The following is a 20,773-nucleotide window of genomic DNA, read 5'->3' as shown; positions in this document are numbered from 1 at the left end:
CTAAAAGCCGAACCACGTAATTTTTTGTGTCCATGTGTGATTTTGTGTCTCGTTATTTCTCAATTTCACTTTATTTGCGTGTCCGCTACACCCATCAATTTCCTAACAAAAGGAAAATCATGATTTCAAATGTAACGAAGAGTGATAGAGGATCACGAAGAGAATTGGCGTACCTTGTCTTGCAATTCACAAAATAGTCTCAATGATGCAACCGCCATATGCTGACTCCTTAGTTCAGAATCTGCCAAATTCTTGTTGTTTGCTCCTTCAAAGGAGTGTTTGGATGCCCTTTCAAGTACGGATGCATCTAGTTCTTCTAGACATGATGGAATCTCAGGCAAAGATTGGAATCGCTCGCAATCTTTTGCGCATAACTTTTTCAAATGTGGTGGGAGCTCCGGTATCAACTGAAGCCTGTTGCAATCGCTCAAGTCAAGAACTTCTAGCCGTGAAAGTTGCTTGATACTTGTAGGTAAACTCTCAATGCTATTGCCAACTAGAAATAATCTTTCCAATGAGCATAGACAGCCAATCTCTTGCGGAATAGCTTTTAAACCACAGTTGTCCAAATCTAGCCAACACAAAGAAGATAACTCGGATAATAACGACGCAGATAATGACACCAAACCTGATGATAAGGATGGTAGTTGATTAATGGCTGATCCATGTTCACCCATGTACTCAAATTTAAAATTACCAATGGTATTTGGCTAATTATCTGGTTCAGAGCAACCCAGTATTTCAAGTTCTTCCACATTTTCAAATGAAGATGGAAGTTGCTCTGTAATTGGAGTCCTGCCAAAATTGATTTGATTTAAATGTTCTTTTTCTCCAAGCTTTTCGGGAACCTCTTGAGGTTTAAGCACCCATAAACAGAAAGCGCAATCAGAGATTTTAATTTAGAGATGCTAGTTGAGACTCTCTTCAGCCTTTTGCATCTATTTATATGTAAGCGTTGAAAATTAGTTAGGCACTCTATTGATGAGGGAACTTCTTCTATTGCAGTCTTGTCTAAGTACAGCCTTGTTATATTCCCAGAAAGTTGTGGAAACTTTGTTAGATTAACACAAGAGGTGAAATCAATAGTCACATGAGAAAAAAAAATAAAGGTTACTCGGAAAGGACCTAAGACTTTTGCAGCCACAACATACTGAGGTGGTCAAAATTCTGGATTGATGAGGGAACACAAGCTGAACTTGTACAATTCCAAAGATTTATTTTTTCAAGATTTGGCGTTTCGATGGACTCGGCATCTTATGAGATATTGAGAATGGCAGAGGTCAATAGGCTTCAACTTGAAAGCTTTCTGTAACAAAAGATATACAAAGACTATATGAATAAAAAAAGCAACATTGAATTCAACAATTAATTATAGGTATATTTAAAGATAGAAAAATTAATGTTTTAATATTTGTACAAAGCATACCTTTTTTTCCTTCCCAAATTTGCGTAACTCTACTAAAAGGTAAATTCAGCTCAATAAGGTTCTTAGACTTGAAATTTGATGGCATTGTTCTCAATTGATATTTGTGCCAGTGAAAATATCTCAATTTCTTAGGAACATAATCTAGGCCATCTGGAAGCTGTACTCCAGAGTCTAAAAGCTCCTCTTCAATGCTCATATGGACCACAATCTTGGGTATATAAAATTTAAGCACTCTCAGATTAGACATATTAAAGAAGTGTCTTGAGTCTAGATTGATGCCCTTTGTTGTGGAAAAATTCAAAAATATGCCTTCAATTGAATCGGTCTCCTTATAAACAAAAACATAGAATGAGCTAGCCTAAAATAAAAAAGAAACATTAGTGAACTTTATTAATTAAGAGCTCGTTAAATGAAAATAATTTTTCAATCTTTGATTTTCTTTTTTGAATATCCATATAAGAGAAAAAGAAAATTTTAGGACCATTTGCTAAATTAAACTAACAAAAAAAAAATTAATCTCTAAACACCGCTCAAACTTTCAAAATTGATAAATTTTGTAGTTTCTGTGAATTACAAACCTGTTATCTTGACACCCTCAGTTATTTTTAAAATTTTTTCCTCTTTCTCTCTAAATCTTAATTTGCAGGGCCAATCTTGGATTGATATAAGATTTGAATATGATTTTTTTTTTTTATTGGTAGGACCCTAAATGTTAGTTCAAAATTAAAAAAAAAATGAAATTCATTCTTTATCATCCCAACATTTGAGTCTCAAATAATATGATATTCATCAAATAATGGTCAAATTGAGCAACAAATAATTTTCTATTCATCATCTAATAAATAAGTGACATGTGGATGATGATTTTTCTTTAAAAAAATAATGAAACAAAAATAAGCAATTGCAGAAAAAAAAATGCATGAAGTAGGTGAAGAAGATAAAAATCATTAGTATTTTATGCACAAACACGAGCATCAAACGGCATTGGTTGATGGATGTAAGAATGTAATGAGAATTATTTTGATATTTATAAGAGTATTCACATTAAAAAGTGATTTTTGAGAATTTATAAATGTGTGTACTTAGTGAGAGTATTCAAAGTACATTGTAGAGAGCAAAATGCCATTCCCTTATGCAAGAAGAAACGGGATGAAGCCATATATTTGTAATTTCAGTGACAGAAACAGAGACTATCTAATCGTGAGGGTTGGGAGAGTAGATTTAAGAATGAATTAGATATGAAAGTAGAAATATATCCATGGCAAGTGCTTACAGCTTTCTTCTCACCAAACTCCCGCATAATTTCCTATGACTTTTCTGTTGCTGACTCTTTTTTGGCGTGTTTAGAAATTTCTTGAAACTTTATTAAATACAATTCTTTTTAATTGAATAATTGAAATTAAACCTTTTATATAAAATTTTGACACAATTTTATCTAATTTTTGGCTTCGAATATCTATCATTGACATTGAATTATACAAGATCAGTATATGAAAATTTCAATAAATTATAATAACTCGTCCCTTTTTTAATATTTTCTAAATAAATTCTTCGATCTGCAGCTGAAAAAATTAGAAGGAATCTAAATCTACAAAGCACTTTGAAAATGCCAAGTAAATAACGATTAAAAGTGTTTGGAGCTTGCTTTTATCATTAATTCGCCTTTGACTTTTCGGTTTCCTTTTTTAAAGGTTTCCATGGAGTAACTTTCAATGAATCATTTAAAATATTAAGGAGTCATTTTATCGAACTGTTAGATGACGATACTTGAAACAACCCACTACAAGTTGCCGCTAAACTCGGAAACAACTATGATTTTATATGGGCTCAAATAATATCGATCAATTTTTTAATTAACAGTTGAAAAAAGCATCAAGCGAAATTAAAACCAATATGAGCTTGACACAAACTTTCCATTACCTAACATTTAAGTCATTTTGTAGAACAATTAACTACAAAGCACATTGTCACAGGATGAGTATTTTGCGCAGCAAACTCGTGCGGCACTTAAACAACTTTGCAGAACGTTACTAAGTAAGCCTTGAGCTTCTCGAACTAGAGAAAAGAGCAGCCGAATAAGAAAACTTGTATTGCACAAAAGAGAGTTTACAAGAAAGCTTACAAGTGTTGAGTTGCTTGTGCTAAGCTTGTTGTTCAAATGCCTAACGTCATCCCATATTTATAGGGGAGGCTTGCCAAGCTCTAGAGATTCTAGAGAAATCTACCCACTATCTAGAATTTACATGTGCTGGAAATGTATAGAGAATTCTAGAGTATTTACAAGCTCAATGTGCTAGAGTTGCCTAGAACTTTCCGAAATTGGGTCAAGCTAGCACTCTTGGCTTTGTCTTGGGCTCTTGGTGGGCAAATTGGGCTGTCCGCAACATCCTCCCCCACCTAAGCTCGCGGCGTCCTCGTCGCGCTCTGGTGCTTGAAGCATTGGATGTGCTCAGCGAATTGCCACAAATCATCTTCACGTTCCCAAGTGGCTTCGCTCTCGGGCAGGTTTTTCCACTTCACCAAGTACTCACTATATGCTGGCACGCCTCTCCTCGAAACCACATGATCCGCAAGGATGTAGTCCACATCTTTGTCGAATGCGGTGACAACAGCGGTTGGTGGGCGCCTTGATTCTCCGCGACTCGGGTCTTCCACATCTATGTGGTATGGCTTGAGAAGGCTCACATGGAAGATCGGATGGATCTTGAGTCTTGGCGAAAGTTGGAGTTGATATGAGACGTTGCCCACACGTCGTACAACTCGGAAGGGTCCCTCGTAGCGCCTCGCTAACCCCTTGTGAACTTTCCGTGAAGTTTTAAATTGTTGGGGTAGGAGCTTGACCATGACTTGATCGCTTTCCTTGTACTCAACATGCCGTCTCCTTGTATCCGCCCACTTTTTCATCTTCCTCGCGACTTTGTCAAGGTAGGCTCGCGTGATATCCGCTTCCTCGTGCCATTCACGGGTGAGCTTGTGTACTGCGGGGCTTTTCCCTCCGTAAGTTGAGGCTATGGCATTAGGGGTCAAGGGTTGGAATCCCACGATGATCTCGAACAGACTCTTGCTCGTAGCCTCACTAGGCTGCAAGTTGTAAGAAAATTGGGCGATGTCGAGTAGCTTCACTCAATCCCGCTGGTGAGCGCTCACATAATGCCTCAAGTACATCTCGAGGAGGCCATCGATGCACTCGGTCTGCCTATCCATTTGTGGGTGGAAGCTTGTCGAGAACTTGAGATCAGTCCCCAACATTTTGAAAAGCTCCGTCCAAAAATGCCCAATGAACCGAGGGTCTCAGTCACTCACAATGCTCTTCGGAACTCCCCAAAACTTCACAATGTGCTTGACGAATAGGTGGGCTACCTCGTCCGCTTTGCAATTGGCTGGTACGACAATGAAAGTGGCGTACTTGCTATAACAGTCGACAACGACCATGATGCTACCGCACCCTTCAGACTTGGGCAACGATGTGATGAAGTCCATGGAGACACTTTCCCATGGCCTTGTTGCGAGTGGTAGCGGCGCTAATAATCCCGCTGGAAGTTGATGATCCACTTTGTCTTGTTGGCACACAAGACAAGTTTGAACGTATGCTTCGCTGTCATCTCTCATGTGTGGCAAAAAATACGAGGCTTGGACTAGTGCGGTGGTGCGCTCGATTCCTGGGTGACCAGCACACTTAGAGTCATGGCACTCCTTGATAACTTCTTTCCGCAAGTTTCCCCACCTTGGCACAAACAGTCGATCTCCCTTGGTGAGGAGGATGCATTCCTCTTGCCAAAATCGCCTTGTCTTTCCCTCAAGCACCTTCTCCAGCAAGTCCTTTGCTAGCGGATCTTGTTGGAGGCCTTCCTTGATGCATGAGACAAGGTTGGACTTCGCTTGGCTTTTGGCTTATGCTAAGTGTTGCCAATTCGGCCTTGCGGCTTAGAGCGTCCGCAACGACATTGGCTTTACCCGATTTGTACTGGAGCCGATAGTCGAATTCCGCAAGAAACTCTTGCCACCATGCTTGCTTCAGACTCAACATCTTTTGTGTTTGAAAGTAGCTCATCGCTACGTTGTCCGTCATGATCGTAAAGTGAGAGCCTAGCAAGTAATGTCGCCACACCCGCAAGCAATGTATGATGGATGTCATCTCTTGCACCGTGTAACGGCGTTCTGTATCGTTTAGCTTTCGACTCTCGAACGCTATGGGGTGGCCTTCTTGCATAAGGACTCCACCTATGGAGAAATCTGAAGCATCCATTTGAACTTTGAAGGGCTTTGTGTGGTCCGAAAGAGCGAGGACGAGTTCCTCCGAAATTGCCCTTTTTAACTCCTCGAATGCTCGTTGGCACTCTTCGGACCAATGCCACGTTCTATTTTTCTTGAGCAAATCTGTCAAGAGTGCCACCTTGGCTGAGTAGCCCTTGATGAAGCAGCGGTAGTAGTTCACCAGCCCAAAAAATGAGCGAAGTTCGGGCACTTTTGAGGGAGGTTCCCACTCGAGAATGGCCTTCACTTTGGCATTCTCCATCATGAGTTTTCCCGCCCACAATCTTGTGGCCAAGGAACTCCACTTCTTGTTGGGCAAACGAGCACTTCTCTAACTTAAGGAAGAGCTCGTTGTCACGGAGTACTTGGAGGACTTGTCGCAAATGTTGGGCATGCTCCTCGAGTGTGGTGCTATACACCACGATGTCATCCAAGTACACGACCACAAAGCGGTCGAGAAATAGTTGGAGTACTTTGTTCATGAATGTGCAAAATGTGGAGAGTGCATTAGTAAGGCCAAAAGGCATCACAAGGAATTTGAAAGACATGTACCTTATTGTGTACGCTGTCTTCGGTTCGTCTCCCTTGGCGATGCGCATTTAATAGTACTCGGAGCGCAAGTCGAGTTTGGTGAAGTATCGCACTTTGCCAAGCTGGTCGAACAAGTCCGCAATCAAAGGAATCGGATACTTGTTCTTTATGGTGATCTTGTTGAGCGCTCTATAATCGATGCACATCCGCAGGGATCCATCCTTTTTCTTTTGGTAGAGGACGGGTGCACCGAAGGGGGCTTTTGAGGGGCGAATGTATCCCGCGTCCAGCAAGTCTTTGAGTTGTCTCCGCAACTCCTCTAGTTCGAGCGGCGCCATGTGGTAGGGCACCAAGGCTGGTGGCTTCGCGCCTTGTTCTAGCTCGATTGCACGATCTACCTCTCATCGAGGTGGGAGCTTCTTCAGAAGTTCTGGAGGCATCACGTCCTTATATTCATTGAGGACGACTTATATTCGCGAAGGGACTTAGCTTGGCGACTTTCCACAATCTCCTTCCTCGTTTAGTTCCCGAATGGAGACTAAGAAACTTGGGTCCTTCTTGAAAGCCCTTTTGAATTGCATGGCGGAGAGTGTCTTCTCCTCGGACTTGCCTCATTCCGTGGGAACCATGCATGCCTTGCTCCCGTCGAGGATGCTTAGGGAGTTCGTAGCGGGTAGCGGGAAGGCATGGACTTGGTCGAAGAATTCCATGTTGAGGACCATCTTGAAGTCGTCCATGGGCACAATGGAGAAGTCAAGCTTTCCGCTCCACGTACCGAGTGTAATGTGCACGCCTTGTGCAATTCCCGCAATTGGCTTGGCGGGTGAGTTCACATCCTTCATCGTGCCTCCTTCCTTGGTGGCCTTGAGGCCTAAGCGCTTGGCCTCGTCTACGGACACAAAATTGTGTGTTGCTCCCGTGTCTATCAGCGCGCGAATGGTCTGGCCGTTTATCTTTATGCTTACATACATAAGCCCTTTCTTCTTAAGTGCGGGCTGTTGGCGGTTGAGTGCGCCAAGACATTGGAGAGAACCCATGCTAAGTTGGGGTTCCTCCGAGGACATTGTGGGGTTGCTCTTGAGTTGGGCTACGAGAGCATTGAGCGACTTCTTCTCCGGACAGTCTCGTACCCAATGAGGACCGTTGCATATGAAGCATGGGTTGCGTGGCTTCGGTGCCTCCTTCTTGCTCTCTGATTTTCCTTGCCCGCTCTTGTTGCTAGGCGGCTTTTTCTGCCCCCAATCTTTGCGGTTATTGCCTTTTTCCTTACGACTCTCTCCCCCACCTTTGCCTTGGTTGGCCTTTTTGTCTTTGGATTGGGTAGAGTATTCGGTGAGCGATTCTGCAGCGGTAACGGAGTCGTCAAGTGTTTGAACGCCACGCCTATCAAGCTCGGTCTTGGGCCAATCCTTGAGGCCATCTTGGAAGTAAAAGAGAGAATCCTTGTCGGACATGTTGCTTATCTCCAACATAAGGGTAGTGAACTCATTGATGTAGTCTTGAATGCTACCCAATTGCTTGAGGCGACATAGGCGCGCTCGCGCTTCCTTCTCCGCATTGCTTGGGGCGAACTGCTTTCGGAGTTCTTGCTTAAAGTCGGCCCAAGTGTCGATGGTGCAAATGTCCTTGCCCATCTCGCCATGCTTGTGACGCCACCATAGTTGTGCAGTGCCTCGAAGATAGGTGGGTACAGTGCCCACTTTCGATGCCTCGTCTCGGACACCCATGGCATCAAAGAATTGATCAAGCCCAAAGAGGAAATTGTCCATGATTGTGGTGTTGCGTGTGCCATCGTAGGTGTCGGGCTTTGGCACATTAATGCAGCGCGCATCACACGTACTTGGGGAAGCTAGACTAGTGGAGAGTGTGTGCTTGTGCCATGCCCAATCCAAGTGGACTTCCTCCACTTCCGCATGGACAACGCATAGTTCATCCTGAACAAAGCTATGAAGTTTGAGCAACTCATCATGAAAAGAATGAAACTCACCTCGGAGAGTGTTCGCTTGCTCTTGGATGAGGGCTTTGGTTGTCACCGTGAACTCGGCATATTCTCCCTCGAGACCGTCCACTCCTTCCTCTAATCCCTCGAGGCTGTCTTGAGCGGCGGACAATGCGATTTCAAGATTAGTTACACGAGGCTCCAACGCATCCACGGATGGGGCTTTGGACTTGCCGCGCTTGCCTTGGGTGCGATCTCCCTCACGGTCGCGGCTTGTTTCCGATGGAACATCCACACCAACAACACCCTCTTGTGCTGGATTCGAAGTGTTGGCCATTACTTGTAAGCAAACTTGCGTGCGTACAAATCTTAGCTGTGATACCACTTGTCACGAGATGAGTATTTTGCGTAGCAAACCCGTGCGGCACTTAGACAACTTTGCCGAACGTTATTAAGTAAGCCTTGAGCTTCTCGAACTAGAGAAGAGAGCAATAGAGCCGAATAAGAAAACTTGAATTGCACAAAAGAGAATTTATAAGAGAGCTTACAAGTGTTGAGTTGCTTGTGCTAAGCTTGTTGTTCAAATGCCTAATGTCATCCCATATTTATAGGGGAGGCTTGCCAAGCTCTAGAGATTCTAGAGAAATCTACCCACTATCTAGAATTTACATGTGCTGGAAATGTATAGAGAATTCTAGAGTATTTACAAGCTCAATGTGCTAGAGTTTTCTAGAACTGTTGGGAATTGGGCCAAGCTAACACTCTTGACTTTGTCTTGTGCTCTTGGTGGGCAAATTAGGCTAACAAATTGAGCGGTCCGCAACAACATGCCCACAAAGAAAGAGGGTCTGCATTCAGATGCTTAGAGTTAATGTAGCATAACATTTAAATGGTAAAACTGGAAGTTAAAAGTGCATCTAGAAACTTTATCATAACAAAAAATAATCCGCCAGTGCTTTTGGACGCATGATTTTTCCCGCCACTTCAAACTTCCAAATAAACTTATATGATCTTGTAAGTTGCCTTCATGGACATTGGACGGCGGGACTTTTATTACAAGTGATGCTCTGTTTCTTCATGGCTTTTAGGCGGCATGTGCTTTATTCTCCATGCCCTAAAATGGTTTCACTACTTCCAGAAAACAAGTTGTTGCCCAGACGGTTGAAAAACAATTCTCTCTCTCAACTCACATAGTCACACACTCGCCTGTTATTTCTGTTCCATATATTCCCTTGTTCATAATTGTTCCATACTGTTCAATCTGCATTTACGTGATTCAGGACAAAAGATCAGAAATGGCTTTTTTTTTTTTTTTCCTATCTGGAAATATAGAGGGTTACCCTCAAATTACGGGGAATCTAAATCAACAAAGAACTGCCAGAATGGCGAAGTAACTCACCAGCTTAGAGGAAGATACGACAGTATTTAGTTTTTAAAGCTATCTAAAATAAAATATCAATTAATGCCTATCCCCGTCTAGTAACGTCTTAACCCTCTTTGGGGCTCCCTATGTACCAATATATATATATATATATATATATATATCAATTAATGCATTTTCACACCAATGAGCATAAAGGGGGGGGGGGGGGAATCAATGGATTGCTTGCATCAAGAGTCTGTCTTGGTTTTCTGGTCTTCAAACTTATCGATAACTTCCCGAAGCTCTTCTGTGCCACCAACAGCTCTTATTCTCATACTTCGAGTCTTCCAGAAGTTCTAGTGGTCTGGCCTAATTTTAATCGTGGAAATCATAGTGCCCTTTCCTGATTTCATTGCAATCTTCTTCACATGGTGGCAGCATTTTTATAGTAAAAGTGTTGGGTTTGGTCAGATTGGGATGAACATACACTGGACGTACTCCACAAGATTTCACCTTGTGAGCATTTTCATTATTTGTGAAGAGATTATTAGTGAAGTGAGATGGATGTACCATCAGGTAGCCCAAAATTGAAACAAGGACGATATCCAACATGGATATGATCCGAGCAAGTGGACACTTGATTAACCAAATACCAAAAGTCATCAGCATGTTTGGTTTCAGACAGTCTTTGTTTCCAAACACTAGCTACATCCAACCTCGAAATATCCACCACGATTACGGAATCACCCATCTATTCAATCGCAGTACACACAGCAAATCAACTTTGAAACAGTTGAATAGCTATTGGTGATCCAGCTAACTTCAGACGTGTACGAGAGTCATTGCAGTGTGATATATAAGAGAGAGAGGTCTATCTTGTTCTCTAATAAATGTATTACTCATACTCTATAAAATTCTTCATTGAATTTTAACAAGAAGAGGCCCTTATAATTTAACAAGAAGAGCTCTCTGATTGCTTTACTTGTGGATGTAGGTCTTGAAAAAGACTGGACGACGTAAATTGATTTGTTCTCGTGTGATTGCTTCGATTTCTGTTCTCACTCAAACCATGATTTCAGATTTCAACAAGAAGAGGAAAAGAGAAAAATAATTGCACCCCTCTTTGTAGAATAGTCTCAGTGATGCAATTGCCAAATGCAGAATTTTTAGTCGTAAATCTTCCAAAATGTTGCTGGGTTCTCCATTCAGTTTCAGGCAATCAGTAAATATTAGCTCCATTGTGGATCTGCTAAAACCTTGGTGTGTACTTCCAAGGGAGTGTTTGGATGTAGAGTCAAGTATGGATATAGGTAGTTCTTCTGGACATGATGGAAGATCTGGCAAAGATTGGCGCTGCTCGCAGTGACATGCATCTAACAATTGCACCTGTAAAGGAAGCTCTGGCAATGACCGAAGCATTTTGCAATTGCTCAAGTAAAGTTCTCTCAGCCATGAAAGTTGCTTAATTCTTGCGGGTAAACTACCCAAGTCAATCACACTTACAAGATTTCCAATAAGGATACACGGTAACACGGCCAATATCTTGAGGGATTTCCATGACATCACACTCACTTAATCTAGCTTTGCTAAAGAAGATAAACCTGATAATATTGGAGGCAATACCAAACCTTTGTATCCACGAAATGAAAGCTTTATAACTTCATTTAAATATGCAATAGACGATGGTAGTTTACTAATGGCCAATCTCTTAGCAAAGAGACACTTCAAGGATTTTAAGTTTCCCAAGTTATCAGAGATAGTGCCGGTGATGTAACTGCCATATGCTGAATTCTAAGTTGTGAATCAGCCAGAATATTCATCTTGTTTGCCAATGACAGATAGGGAAACCCTTTAATTCGAATAAAATTGGAGGAGCTAATGAGAGCGAAGATACCTGATCTTTATCAGGACTCGTGATGAAATTGCAACAGCATCTCACTGCTCTTCGGATTAGCAGTTATGATATAATATCTATAATGTAATTACAGCAATGATAAAGAACACATACGAACTCTGAGTTAATTAATTATTCGATAATTTTCCTGGGACCTTGTCCTTGTTCATGAAGTACTTAAATGCTTCCTGTTTCAATCTTGGAGCATCTGTCCTTGTTTGGGATTTTGAATAATTTCTTAGTTAATGCATCCTTGAATCAAACAGAGGTATAAACTATAGCATGTAACACAAATCTCAACCGGCATTGTAAGCCAGAGCTTTGGCTTTTTACTTGAATGTGGGTTAAAAGGTTTGAATTTCTAATTGCACTGTGATAGAGCTTGAACATCTCAATTCATCTGGAATTTTGTCTTCTATTTCTACTGAGCTGTACACTAGATTCACTGGATTCATTGAATTAAGAACTCAAAAGACAACTGGAAGTCAGAATCAAAGACATACAGAAAAAACAAAACAAAGGATTTACTTGGTTCAGCATGAACTGACGTTTGCAGGGGCAGTAGATCATAGACGACCTCATTTCAACCTGGAAACTATCAGATCTTCTCCCAAGATTACAAGGTATTTGAATCTGCAAGGAACTCTCACAATGGCCAAGTAAATATGGATGATAATTACTGCTTTGTCCCCTCTAACCGCCAGCTTAATTATACAAAGGTAAAACAGCATTTTTCTGAGCTGCCAAATCGACATCTTGATTCATGCGTTTTCACACACTAAGGAACAGAAGAAAAAGCCTTCAATAGATTGCTTGCCGCAAAAAATCTTTCTCGGTTTTCTGCTCTTCAAACTTATGTGAAGCTATTGAAGCACATCTGTGCCACTAACGGCTCTCATAGCGTATAAACAACCCCCAACATGTTGAACTAGCCTCCAAAAACTAACAGACTCTTGGCCTTAGGAGCAAGCAATAACTGAATACCTAGGTGGTTATGCATTCGAAGCTGTGCTCTGACCAAGAAAATGTATTCAAGTCACTGTATTTTCTACATGTTTGTAGTCCAATGCTATTATTTAACTAAGGACAGTAAATAAAAAGATTATGCCCAAACCTCAATCGTACATCACATTTAAATCACAGTAAGTTATAATGACGAGACCTTCAAGAATAAATTGCAAAAGAAACATCATTAATATTCATGTGCCGACAATTGCATTAACCAAACAAAACATTACACCTCGGTGCTTATAAATGAAGTAAAAAATTGTCCAGCCCAAAGGATTATTTTTTGTCTACTGTTAATAATGAAAACAACAAAGGATTAAAACAACATGAGATTCAAAACAAAAATCCAAATTAATTAAAACCACAACTTCTTACATTCAGTTTTAGCAGAACAAAACATCTTCTTTAATGTCAATAAATAAATCCAAATAAGGAAAGCAAATTAATAATTAATAACCATATTTGTATATGCAGGAGTAAACCAATCAAATATAATATACATAACCGTCCTAAAATTACGCAAGAAATGGCAAGGTAAAAAAAAGAAAAGTACAAGTTGTAATTGATACACCTTAAATGAACAGGGAGGTTCATTAAAGCAAGGGCTCAAAATGAAGAAAATCTTAAATGTTCAAACAATGTAATTCACTAAAGAACATCAAAACTTCACTTCCGTTACGTAAATTTGTTTGAATGAATAGAAGAAATACGAATTTTCACAGCAAAATTTTGAACAAGTGTAAGATATTCTCTGTTTTCTTTCCTTGAGAGAGAGAAAGAGATTGTTATGAATGATAATAGAAGGATTAAAAAAATAGAAATCAATTGGAGCATAAGACTTACTGAAGAGAAAGGAATATAAGTAAACAAGTGATTCAGTTGTTACAGTGTGCTGATTTGGTCTCTGCAAATTCTCACTTGTTTCAAATTCCTCTCCATCAGGAGTTCCACTTGCACTTATCATCCAATTTCCAAATTTGGGTAGCAAAGTTGAGAGTAAAACTGTTGGGTTTGGTCTTGTTGGGATTTGCATATACTGGACACAAACCACAACATAATACCACATCGGACTTTGAGAGGAACTCAAATGAGACAGTTGTATGGTGGTTATCATCGGGAAACCCGAGATTCCCACAGGGACTAAATCCAAGCACAATATGACCCGTTTTAGTTATCCGAAAACTATCACAAACACAACAGCAGCGAACATGTTTCCTTTCAGAGAGAGTACTCATTTCAAAGCTGTATTGACAGCAGACATCAAAAATGTGAATTTTCAGATCCTGAACTTTGATTGCTGAACCACTCTGGAATTTTGCTCCCAGGTAAGATTATGGTGGAATCCCTGAGTACACAAGATTCTTGTAAAATGAAATTCATGATTTCAGATGTAATGAAGAGAGATAGACAGAGAAAAGAGAGAGAATTGCATACCATTTCCAATTCATAAAATCGTCTCAATGATGCAATTGCCATATGTTGAATCCTTAGTTGTGAATCTGCCAAATTCTTGTTGTTTGCTTCTTTATCCAGTTTCAAGCAATTAGTAAACCAGAACTCAATGGATGATCTCTCTTGCATCCATAATTGGATAGCTTTTTGAGTACGAATGCATCTAGTTCTTCTATAGATGACAGAATCTCTGGCAAAGATTTAGCAGCTTGCAGTTGCTTGCACCTAACCTTTTCAGATGTAGTGGGGCTCAGATATTGACTGAAGCATATTGCAATTCCTTATGCAAAGATATCTCAACCATGAAAATTGCTTGATACTTGCAGGTAAACTCTCAAAAGTTATTTTCATGTAGATCTAGTGTTTCCAGTCACTTCAATGCAGACAGCCAATCTCTCGCGGAATAGCTGTTAAAGCACAGTCACTTAAATGTAGCATCCCAAAGGAGATAAAAATGATAATAACGATGCAGGCAATGACACCAAACCTCTGCATCCTTTGAACCAAAGTTTTTTAAATTCGTTTGAATCTGTAACAGAGGATAGAAGTTGACTAATGGCTGATCCATGTGCATTGATGTACTCAAAAGAATTAAATTGCCATTGATGTTTGGCAAATCATCTGATGCAGAGCAATCTCTAAGCCCAGCACTTCAACCCCTTCTAGATTTTCAAATGAAGATCGCAGCTGCTCTGTAATTGTAGTCCTGCCTAAATTGATTCGATTTAAACGTTCCATTTTCTCCATGCTTTCTGGGAAACTCTCAAGGTTTAAGCACTCATAAAGAGAAAGCCAAATCAGAGTCAATTTACAAATTCTAGTTGAAACCCTCTTCAGCCTTGAACAACTATCCAAACTTAACACTTGAAGATTAGTTAGGCACTCTATTGATGAGCGAACTTCCTATATTGCAGTTTCGCGTAAGTCTAGATCTATTATATTCCCAGAAATCTGTGGAAACTCTATGAAATTAACATAAGATGAGAAATCCATAGCTATAGGAGAAGCAAGATGAAGATGCTTGGAAAGGATCTAAGACTTTTGCAGCCCCTGAAACACAACCTACTGAGATGGTTGAAATTCTGGATGGATGCGGAAATGTTAGAAAAGTCTGTACAATTCAAAAGATTTGTTCTTTCAAGATTTGGGGGTTGCTGATAGTTCTGGCATCCTAAGGAGATACTTGGGATGTCGGAGTTTAACAGATTTTAACTTGAAAGCTTTCTGTAACAAAAGATAAACAAAATCTGCATTATTAGTACACTGAATTTCATAATTAATTATGTATTATCTAAAGAAGAAAAATTTAATGCTCTAGTGTTAGCACACCGTACCCATTTTCCTTCCCAAATTTGTTCAACTTTACTGTAAGGCAAACTGAGCTCAATAAGATTCTCTGGTTCAAAACCAAATGGTAGTGTTTTCAAAGGATATTCATGCCAATGGAGATATCTCAATTTTTTAGGAAGATAGTCAAGACCTTGGTCAAGATGCACTTTAGAACTCATAATTGGTACATCATTACGTTTGGGCATATAGAATTTAAGCAATCTGAGATTGGACATATTTGCAAAGGCTTGAGGACTTAGATGTATATCGTTTATTTTTGACAAGTCAAGGAATATGCCTTCAATTTTTTTGGTACCCTTACAAACAAAAGTAAAGAATGAGCATGCATATAAAACTACAAAAACTTTTGAAAATTGATTAAAAACTTCCTAATTGAAGATAAAATATTAATTTGTTATTTTTTTATATTTATTCAACATCTGAACTCATTAGTGATCATCCTCTTCCTTTTTCGTTGATTTATAGCCTTTTTCATTTTTATCTTATCTAAAAGTTCAGAAGATGAAGGTTTAAAAAGTTCATACCCCGCAGCACATGAGATGCTCTATCTTAAGTTAATCTACTTTTCGGTTATTGCCAATGACGCTCTCATTTAAAAGTGTATGGAGGAGCCAAAATGTTCAATTGCCTAAATAACTAACCTAGGCTTTTTAGTTTGAAAGAAATGTTTTTCTATTACTAGGAATCTGAGATGCTCTTGAGTTTTAAATGAAATGATATTATAATGAATCAGTATAAAAGCTAAATGAGGAAATGTTTTGGTTGTTTCGTCCAAAAAAGTAACATTGACAGAAGACGTTTTTGGTAATAACAAATTTACTGAAAACATGTGTGTGAGAGAAAATTTGATGGTGCATGTATTGTTACATATAAAAGTAAAACAGGTAGATTCTCACTTTATTTTTCTTTAGCACATGATAGATGTCCTCGTGGTCCCACAACCTGTTCTGTTTACTGACAGAGTTTTGGCAAACAATTGTCTGAAGACGTTTTTGGTAATAACAAATTTACTGAAAACATGTGTGAGAGAAAATTTGATTGTGCATGTATTGTTACATATAAAAGTAAAACAGGTAGATTCTTACTTTATTTTTCTTTAGCACATGATAGACGTCCTCGTGATCCCACAACCTGTTCGTCTACTGACACAGTTTTGGCAAACAATGGTCTGACCCATTTCTTGCAATAAATCATGCATTTGCAGCTCATTATAGAATATTGTAATGAGTGACTTATCAACGAAAGTGTCTAGTGATGAAGGATCATCCCGTATCCTTCTCACAAAGTCTATATCTTCTCCTGTGAAGAAACAGGCAATGTCAAGAAATGTTTTCTTCTCTTCCAAATTTAGCTCATCATAACTGATTTTCAACACATTATAAATGTTAGGTTCAGAAATCAGCTTCATTAACTTTCCATTGTTGTTTGCTCTTTTGATAAAGAGAAGAACCCAAAACTTCAAGAGCTAATGGATTGCCATCGGCATGACGCACCACCTCCTCTGAGAGCTCCAAAAGATCATGAGAGCAATTGGTTTCTCTAAAGGCTTTTCTACAAAAGAGCTCCAGGGCTTTATTGTATTTCAATCCCTTGACCTCATACATGTTATTCACTCCACACTTATCAAGCACTCCTTTATCTCTTGACGTTATAATGATTCTACTTCTGCCACTAAATTGTAACCTTCTAGCTAAGCTTTTTAGTTCTGTGAATTCATCATGAACATCATCAAGAACAATCAACACTTTCATTAGCTGGAGCCTCTTTTTGATTCTTTGGGGTATGATAGCAGTTCTTATTTTCAGATTTTCTCTTGACATTTCAGAAATAGTCTCATCTCAAACATGTATTACTCCCTTTTTGTTTGATTCTTCTCTTACATTTCTTATGAAGCAATTACCTTGAAAGTGCTGGAAATTTGGCAGAAAACAACACTAGCAATGGTTGTTTTACCGATACCGCCCATGCCCAAAATTCCTACAATTTGAACACCATGCAATTCAAGAGATAGCAATGATTTAATTTTCCCAACTCATGAATTTAACCCAACAAAGTCATCTAAATTAGCTGAGGCTGACAAAACTTCCAATTTCTTAGAAATATCTGCAACAATCTTTCACACAAGTTCAGCCTCATTCCTAGCAAGTATTGTTAAAATGTAAAAAATGATGAGTCAAAATTCAAAATGAACCAAGCTAGGTTATAAAGCAAGAGTATTCTTTCATTGATAAAAACAGGGGCTGTAAATTTTTTGATTAAAAGAAAAAAAAAAGGTTCTCATAATATATGGATACAAGGATGAAGGAGCTAAGAGTTACCTGGATTCAGTGGAATCATATCCAGATAAATTTGATGCTTCAGTCAATGCATCCCTCCATTTCTGAACCTTATCTGGAAAGTTGTTTTCATGGTGAACAAAAGCTTCTCCGAAGCTCCTCCTCTGTTTTCTCACATCAGATGGATCTACTTGATAGAAAACCGGTATAACAATTTTGCCATTCATTTTCTTGCAATCAAGAATATTGACAAGTTCATTGAGGCACCATTTGGAAGAGGCATAGTCTTTTGAGAGGATAATTACCGAAATATCTGATGTTTCAACTGCAATAAAAAGGGCAGGCGAAATTTCATCACCTTTCTCAAGTTCTTCATCGTCAATGAAGAATTGTATTTGTTTCCGATGTAAAGCTGCAGCTAGATGGCTAGTAAAACCATTTCGAGTATCTTCCCCACGGAAACTGAGGAAGACCTTGTATTTGCTATGACCAGTAAGGCTGGAAGAAGAAGATGATGAAGCCATGAAGGAAAACACTTCAAAAAATTTAAAAGAAACGGAGATTCTTAAGAGAAGGTGTAAGAATAAAATATTTGAGCTATAAACCGTAATCTATATTTTTCCTTCTCTTCAAAATTGAAATTGAAAAATCTGTGTGAAATTAACATGATTAATATTCAACCTTTGAAATAGACTAACTTCTGCCCGTTAATTGTTCTTTGACTTTTTTGGACTTCTTCCTATCAGATATTTCTACATTTTCCTGAAGTGAAACTCAAGTCTAGTACGTTAAAGTCCGACGAGATAACTGTTAGAGTGCAATTTATGCACTAGTTTTGCATTGTTTACTTCCCTTAATATCTATGTTTTGCACTTAATAATAATGATTTACTTGTGTTTTACTTTTGTAGGTGCAATTCTATTGATTGGTGATAAAATTGAGCTAAAAGATGATGTTTAAGGATGATTGTTCTCTTGGAGAAATTATGAGCGTCAGAAGAACTTTGTTGATAAGGCGTGGGCGCGTGCTGTCAACTGCGGACCTGCAGTTTTTAGTTTAACGTGTTTTGTATTTTTGGTTATTTTTGTAATTACGAATTTAATATTCAAATATTAGTATTTTATTTTAAATAGAATTCTAAAAGAGAAGAGAGAGAGAGTATTTAAGGGAGGAATCTATTGTGAAAAGGGGATTTTGGGATTGGAGACAAAGAAAGAAACCCTAGATCTAATTTTTCTCTTCTCTCTATGAAGAACTAAACTTATTTTTCTGGTTGAAGGATAATGAAGCTTTGATTCATCACTACTGTGAGATCTTTTTTGTGCTTTAATTGTTTTATTGCTTTTTGGGTATTTGTTTATTCTCTGAATTATTTTCATGATTATGTTTGTTAATTAGGTAATTGGCCACTATTTAATTATCAACTTAATCTATTGTCAATTAAAGGATTCATCGTATGAAGAATTTAATGTTTGTGACAAATAACATAGCAGAGAGTTGTGTTGTGAGAATAAACAATCTAATTTAAATGAATCATCATATGTGTTGATTAGGATTTGGGTCTCTCTGGTTTTTCAGGCTGTCAATTGATTAAATCCTATGATCGTATCTTGGGTTGTCCATTGATTAGGGAAATAACCAACGGTCGTACCTTGGTTATCGACTAGTTAACGAGAGATTGGCTATTAGAGGGTCTCAATAGCTATAACCGGTCTATTCATAAGTAATAATAATCTATATTTGAATCAATGATCAGTAGTCGAATCAAGCTGAGTTAATTCCTTGAACCAGAGCTTTCTCCAATTTGAATTACAACTTTAATTTGCATTCTTATTATTTTAATTTGATTTTTATTATTGTCAACAAAACCCCCATTTTATGTTTTGCATTTTAAAAGGATTTAAATAATTACCAATCTCTGTGGACACGACCCTGCTCAATCACTATACACAATTTATTTAGAGTAGGAATTTATTTTTGTTGGCTTCGACACCCATCAAATTTTGGCGCCGTTGCCGGGGATTGGTGTCATTTATTTAATCCTTTTTATGTTTTACTTGGTGTATGGTTCGTTCTTCTCGTACAGGTACACTTTCGTTTGATCCTGAAATCGAGAAGACAGCTCGCCAGCTGAGACAGCAGACGAAGCGAGCTAAGCAACGATCCTCGTCGCCTTTGCTTTCTGAAACAGATACGGTGCCTGATTTAGTTGAATCATCTAGCGATTCAGAAGAACAGGTGATGGATAGACCTGCACCTGTAGAAAGAACTCTTAGAGAGTTAGCTGAACCAGACTTGAATCAACAACCACTCTGCATTCAATATGTAGACTTGGAGGTAAATTTTGAATTAAAGTCTGGTCTTATTCATTTATTACCCAAGTTTCATGGTTTTGTAGGTGAAGATCCTCATAAACATCTTAAGGAGTTTCATGTTGTGTGTTCAAGTATGAGACCACAAGGTGTGACTGAAGAGCAGATTAAGCTGCGTGCTTTTCCGTTCTCTGTAGATGGGCTAGCTAAAGATTGGTTGTACTACTTGCCTCCTGGATCAATTACAACGTGGAATGGTTTGAAGAAGCAGTTCCTTGAGAAGTACTTTCCTGCTTCAAGAGCTGCCAACATCAGAAAAGATATTTGTGGGATCAGACAACTTCCTGGGGAGACTTTATATGAGTATTGGGAGCGATTCAAACAATTGTGTGCCAGCTGTCCTCAGCATCAAATTTCTGATCAACTTCTTATTCAATATTTTTACGAAGGACTGTCATTGATGGATAGGAGTATGATAGATGCTGCTAGTGGAGGCGTGTTGGTGAACAAGACCCCTACTCAAGCAAGGGAGTTGATATCAAATATGGCTGCCAATGCACAACAATTTAGCAGCAGGCAAGAGCTCACTTCAAGGAAAGTGAATGAGGTAAATATTTCTTCTGTTGAACAACGTTTAGATAAACTTACTTCTCTTGTGGAAAAGTTTGTTGTAGGTAATGTGCAGCAGGTGAAGACTTGTGGTATATGTTACAATATGGGTCATTCAACTAATATGTGTCCTACACTTCAAGAAGAACCCATTGAACAAGCCAATGCAATTGGAGGATTTCCAGGCATGCCTCAGAGGAGGTATGATCCTTATGCACAAACATACAATCCGGGATGGAAGGATCATCCCAACTTCAGCTATGGAGTTAGGCCGTCAGGATTCCCACAACAGTATCCACCAAGACAACCAGCACCTCCACAGTCAAACTCCAAGTCAGGTATATCTCTTGAAGAAATTG

At 38.9% G+C, this 20,773-nt stretch overlaps 2 protein-coding genes across 2 annotated transcripts; both read right to left on the bottom strand.

Annotated features, from left to right (window-relative positions):
• Nucleotides 1-3,823: 3,823 nt before the first annotated feature.
• On the bottom strand, nt 3,824-5,942 carry LOC127900782 (uncharacterized). Its single transcript, XM_052436008.1, has 3 exons — nt 5,231-5,942; nt 4,730-5,085; nt 3,824-4,507 (listed from the first exon to the last, which is right to left on the bottom strand). The coding sequence occupies exons 1-3, from the start codon at nt 5,940-5,942 to the stop codon at nt 3,824-3,826; spliced, it is 1,752 nt and encodes a 583-aa protein (XP_052291968.1).
• A 10,666-nt stretch (nt 5,943-16,608) lies between these two features.
• Nucleotides 16,609-18,017, bottom strand: LOC127900781 (disease resistance protein RUN1-like). Its single transcript, XM_052436007.1, has 4 exons — nt 17,536-18,017; nt 17,340-17,355; nt 17,118-17,194; nt 16,609-17,029 (listed from the first exon to the last, which is right to left on the bottom strand). The coding sequence occupies exons 1-4, from the start codon at nt 18,015-18,017 to the stop codon at nt 16,609-16,611; spliced, it is 996 nt and encodes a 331-aa protein (XP_052291967.1).
• Nucleotides 18,018-20,773: the final 2,756 nt, after the last annotated feature.

Source organism: Citrus sinensis, chromosome 3 (genome assembly GCF_022201045.2).
Source record: "Citrus sinensis cultivar Valencia sweet orange chromosome 3, DVS_A1.0, whole genome shotgun sequence".
Lineage (NCBI taxonomy): Eukaryota > Viridiplantae > Streptophyta > Magnoliopsida > Sapindales > Rutaceae > Citrus > Citrus sinensis.
This window is presented reverse-complemented; position numbering and strand designations above follow the sequence as displayed.

What these genes read in the sequence shown, in the direction of transcription:
- LOC127900782 (XM_052436008.1), bottom strand. Translation starts at nt 5,942, where the DNA reads ATGGAGAATGCCAAAGTGAAGGCCATTCTCGAGTGGGAACCTCCCTCA. An exon ending in CAAAGGACTTGCTGGAGAAG is followed by an intron (nt 5,086 to 5,230) that starts GTGCTTGAGGGA and finishes CTGGTCACCCAG; the next exon opens with GAATCGAGCGCACCACCGCA. An exon ending in GGGGAGTTCCGAAGAGCATT is followed by an intron (nt 4,508 to 4,729) that starts GTGAGTGACTGA and finishes TACAACTTGCAG; the next exon opens with CCTAGTGAGGCTACGAGCAA.
- LOC127900781 (XM_052436007.1), bottom strand. Translation starts at nt 18,017, where the DNA reads ATGGCTTCATCATCTTCTTCTTCCAGCCTTACTGGTCATAGCAAATAC. An exon ending in AAATTTCCAGCACTTTCAAG is followed by an intron (nt 17,030 to 17,117) that starts GTAATTGCTTCA and finishes TGAAATGTCAAG; the next exon opens with AGAAAATCTGAAAATAAGAA.